Source organism: Colobus angolensis, unplaced genomic scaffold (genome assembly GCF_000951035.1).
Source record: "Colobus angolensis palliatus isolate OR3802 unplaced genomic scaffold, Cang.pa_1.0 Scaffold30, whole genome shotgun sequence".
Lineage (NCBI taxonomy): Eukaryota > Metazoa > Chordata > Mammalia > Primates > Cercopithecidae > Colobus > Colobus angolensis.
The window spans coordinates 11,721,572-11,726,131 of NW_012116266.1; the positions used below are offsets into that span (position 1 = coordinate 11,721,572).

Consider the following 4,560-nt stretch of genomic DNA (forward strand, 5'->3'; position numbering starts at 1 on the left):
AACAAGGTAAGATCCCCCTGTAAAAGCCCCGGTAAGGGGCCTCCAACCCTGACCCTCAATGAAAGGAGTGACTCCACTAATTAGCCTGAGAAGCAGAGGCCAGGCCAATGAAAAACAAGCCATGAGGTAGTTTGGGCAAACAAGTGTGGTTTGGAAGGAGGCACAAAGAAGGAACAGCATTAGCAACACTGTCTCTTACCCATCTTTCCCCTGAAGACATCTTAGACACACAATGCTCAAAGGACAGTGGCACCTGAAAGCCTACAAACCTCTTTTCACAGGGACAGAGCTTATGTGCTCATTTGATTCCAAACTTAAGAAACTACTAGTATAACTTTCCTGAAAATGAGAAATAAAAAAATAACACATTTGCTTTTTTACCACAAGCCGGTAAGAACTGAGTTTCTAGGTCCGGTGGGCTTTCACCAGCCAAGTCCTGGACTGGTCTAGTCTTGGAAACAAAAGCCCAGTTTCAGGTCCCAGCCTCCTCCCTTCAAAAGGGCATGGATGTCCATAGAATCGAGGCAAGAAATAGAGCTCTCCAAGATTCCTCTCTGAGGCAGAAACCCCCAGCCTGGACAGCAGCTTGTCAGCTAGGCTTGGGGTGACAGGCTGCAGCAAAGTCCCAAAGACTCGCAAACATTCCAAGGCCACATGAAGCACAGTACCCAGCCAGGGAGCATCCACTGGGCTCTCCCAGTCCAGCTTCCATGGTGCATGCCTTTGGACAAAACCATTAGTTTGCCGGACACAGCTGGACACGGCCTCTAGAGCCTTATATATCTGAAAGTTATCATAGTGGTCTGCTACCTGCTTTGGCAAAGTGGCCACTGAGGTCACCAGAGCATAATCCTCTGCCTGAGCACGAACTGATGGCCCCACCAACCCTGGCTCACTGGGGAAGCAGGTAGTGCAGAAGGCTGGGTAGGTCTCAGAAGGATTTATTATTTTGGCAGTGCATCGGTTCAAGAGACCTCCCAAGGCATCTGCCAGCTCGGAGTTCAGCAACTTAACCACCTTTTCATCATAGTAGTCACAGTCCCAGTTGGGGACGCCCTGCCGCAGGAGAAAGTAGCGGAAGCCATCCACAGTATAGCGGTTAAGGCAAGTCCTAGGATCCACCACGTTGCCCAAGCTCTTGGACATCTTTTGGCCACAGACTGTCCAGTGGGAATGGACACAGATGCGCTGTGGCGGGCTCATGCCGGCCCCTAAGAGGAAGGCAGGCCAATAGATGGCATGGAATTTGAGAATGTCCTTACCTATGATATGAGAGGTGGCCGGCCACCAAGATTTGAACTCAGCATTTGGGTAGCCAATTACAGTGAGGTAGTTGACCAGGGCATCCAGCCATACATAGATGGTCTGCGAATCATCCCCGGGCACCGGAATGCCCCAGTGCAAGTGGCTACTTCTGCGAGACACGGACAGGTCGGGCAGCTCCTCGTCCAGCCACTGAAGAACTACGTGATGAAATGGTTCGGGGGTGATCGCCTGAGGGTTGCTCCGCAGCCACCGCTGGAGTGGCTCCCGGAACTGGGAAAGCCTGAAAATGTAGTTTTCTTCCTTGGTCCAAGAGACTGGATGCCCGCTCTCGAGAGATACAGGAAACGAATCCCCCAATGGGCCCGGCTGCCGGGTGACCTTGGCCTCAGGCAGGAAGCACTCGTCGGAGGCGCAATACCAACCTTCATAGACGCCCTTGTAGAGCAGACCGCGGGACTTAAGCACCCCCCAGAAGTGCTGCACAGCCACCCGGTGCCGGGCCTCCGTGGTGCGGATGAAATCAGTGCAGGAGATACCGGCCTCCTGGAAAAGCTGCTGGAAATGCTCGGAGACTCGGTCGCACAGCTCGGTCGGGGTCAGGCCCGCAGTAGCTGCTGCCTGCTGAATCTTGAGCCCGTGCTCGTCGGTACCAGTAGAGAATCGCGTGGCGGCCGTGCTGGGACCTCGGAGGCGACGGTGGCGGCATAGGGCGTCCGCCAGTAGTGCCGAGTACAGGTGCCCGATGTGCGGCGCCGCGTTCACGTAGAAAATGGGTGTAGTGAAGTAGGCGCGCGCATCACGAGCATCATCGCGGGCACTGAGGGAGCCCGAACTGTAGTGGCGTGGACCGAAGTCCTCCAGGACAGAGAGCCTACTAGCCCCCGTGCGTCCTACCAGCCGGAGGACAGACGTTCGCAGCATGGTGCAGACCGGCCGCAAGCGGAGGAGGCGGTGTTCTGACAGCACGTGTGAAAGGCGCATGCGCAGCCGGGTCGCGCCGCAGCTTTCGACCGGAAAACCAGTGAAACTCGGCCCCCAGAGCGGGCCTTCAACGCCTTCCCCGCCCTGCCCCGCCCCGACCCGCCCGCGCCTGCGCCCTCCGCAGGCCGAAAGCCGCGGCGCCAAAGGGCCGCAGCGGACCGCGACTTGCCAGAAAAATAGCTCAGAGTCGCCGGGCTTAGGAGGGGCTGTGAAAGAAGACGAACCTCTTTGTCTTTGTATACTACACTGTGTTTCCTGCTTTGGATTGTAATTTTATATTTATGAATGTTTCCCCCTCTAGGCTGAGCTGTTTGTAGGCAAGAGTTTTATATTCAGCCGTTTGTCTAAACCCCGTCCGTGGATGGCATCCTGCAAGACAGAGTAGAGGGCTCTGCACATGCCCAGTCAATATCGCAAACGTCATCTAAATTTTATCTCAGAGCCTAAATCAATCCGGAAGGGAGGGAGAGAAAAAAGATGAAAAATCATTACCTACAGCACTCGAGAGAAGGATAAGAACTGAGAATGGAAGTCTTTAAACAGTTTTTGTTGAATCAACAAAAATAGATTTGTGATCTGCCAAGTTCTTGCCAAAGTTTATTGAGATCCAGGAAAGTGGAGTGCAATATGCTGTCACTGTTCACATAAAGAATAATTTTCAAATTTATTTCTCAAAAATAGTTAATTTTTTTAATGGTCTTTAAGTTCTTCTAAAATAGTGTTTCTCAAGTTTGCTTTTAGTAATGGAACCCTAGAATCTTTTTTAGGGAAGGAAACCTCAGGAGCCCAGAATTGAATTAATGTTAATCCCTGGTTCATAACACACTCTCATTTTTTATCTTTTTTTTTTCATTTAAGTAGCATAAACATTTAATAATAAAATGGAGCAGCTGTGAACCTACAACCCACTCTAAGAACTACAAGTGGTTTCAGAGTGTGGTCCCCAGAGCAGCAGAACTAGCAGCACCTGGAACTTCGTTCACTATGTATATGCTTAGGCCCCATCCCGCACCTACTGAATCAGAAAACTCTGAGGGTAGGGCCCAGTAATTTAGATTTTAAGGTGATTCTGAGTCACATTAAAGTTTGAGAAACACTGAACTGGAAAATTACCAGTGATTTAGATCTGTGTGCTCCCTTTCTTCTCGTACTGTCCTCCCTGAGGCGGTCATTGTTCTGAATTTTGTTCCTGCACATTCGTGTTATCACATACATAGTATGTCTAAGTAACATTGTTTAATTTTGCTAATTTTTATTTAAATATTCTAAAAAGTATATAATACTACATGTAGTCTTCAACTTGCCTTTTTTCAACATTTTGTTGCTATATTAATCCATGTTACATGTAACTGCATTCATATGTTCTTAATACATGGAATTCATTCATTTTGCTGTATAATAACCTTTGACACATATAGTAACTTGGATCTGATTTCTGTAGTGATATGATGAAACGTGGGCCAATCAAATTCTGTATAAGAGACACAAAAAGTAACTCTGGATACTCAGTTGATGTGCTCTTATTTAATCCAGCAGTTTAAGAATGACCTACAACCATCTGGTCTTCAACAAAGTTGATAAAAATAAGCAATGGGCAAAAGACTCCCTATTCGATAAATGGTGCTTGGATAACTAGCTAGCCATATACAGAAGATGAAACAGGACCCCTTTCCGATGCCATATACAAAAATCAACTCAAAATGGATTAAAGACTTAAATGTAAAACCTAAAACTAAAAACTTTGGAAGGCAACCTAGGAAATCCCATTCTGGACATAGGACCTGGCAGAAGGTCCTATGCAATTGCTTTTGAGGATGCCAAAAGCAATTGCAACAAAAACAAAAATTGACAAATGAGACCTAATTAAACTAAAGAGTTTCCGCATTGCAAAATAAACTATCAGTGGAGTAAGCAGACAATCTACAGAGTGGGAGAAAATATTTTCAAACTATGAATCCAAGAAAGGTCTAATACCCAGAATCTATAAGCAATTTAAACAAATCGATAAGCAGAAAACAACCTCATTAAAAAGGCAAAGGACATAAATAGACACTTCTCAAAAGAAGATATACATGCAGCCAACACATATATAAAAAATGCTTAACATCACTCATCATTACAGAAATGCAAATCAAAACCACACTGCGATACCATCTCACACCAGTCAGAATGAATATTATTAAAAAGTCAAGAAACAACAGATGCTGGCAAGCTTGCAGAGAAAAGGAACACATATACACTGCTGGTGGGAATGTAGATTACTTCAGCCATTATAGAAAGCAGTTTGGTGATTTCTCAAAGAACACAAAGCAT

At 46.9% G+C, this 4,560-nt stretch overlaps 1 protein-coding gene across 1 annotated transcript; it reads right to left on the reverse strand.

Annotated features, from left to right (window-relative positions):
- Positions 1–248: 248 nt before the first annotated feature.
- On the reverse strand, positions 249–2,281 carry MARS2 (methionyl-tRNA synthetase 2, mitochondrial). Its single transcript, XM_011949978.1, has one exon. The coding sequence runs from the start codon at positions 2,245–2,247 to the stop codon at positions 406–408; it is 1,842 nt and encodes a 613-aa protein (XP_011805368.1). The 5' UTR covers positions 2,248–2,281; the 3' UTR covers positions 249–405.
- Positions 2,282–4,560: the final 2,279 nt, after the last annotated feature.

Bases quoted from the DNA above. Each gene is read 5' to 3' on its own strand.
- MARS2 (XM_011949978.1), bottom strand. From the start codon at position 2,247: ATGCGCCTTTCACACGTGCTGTCAGAACACCGCCTCCTCCGCTTGCGG.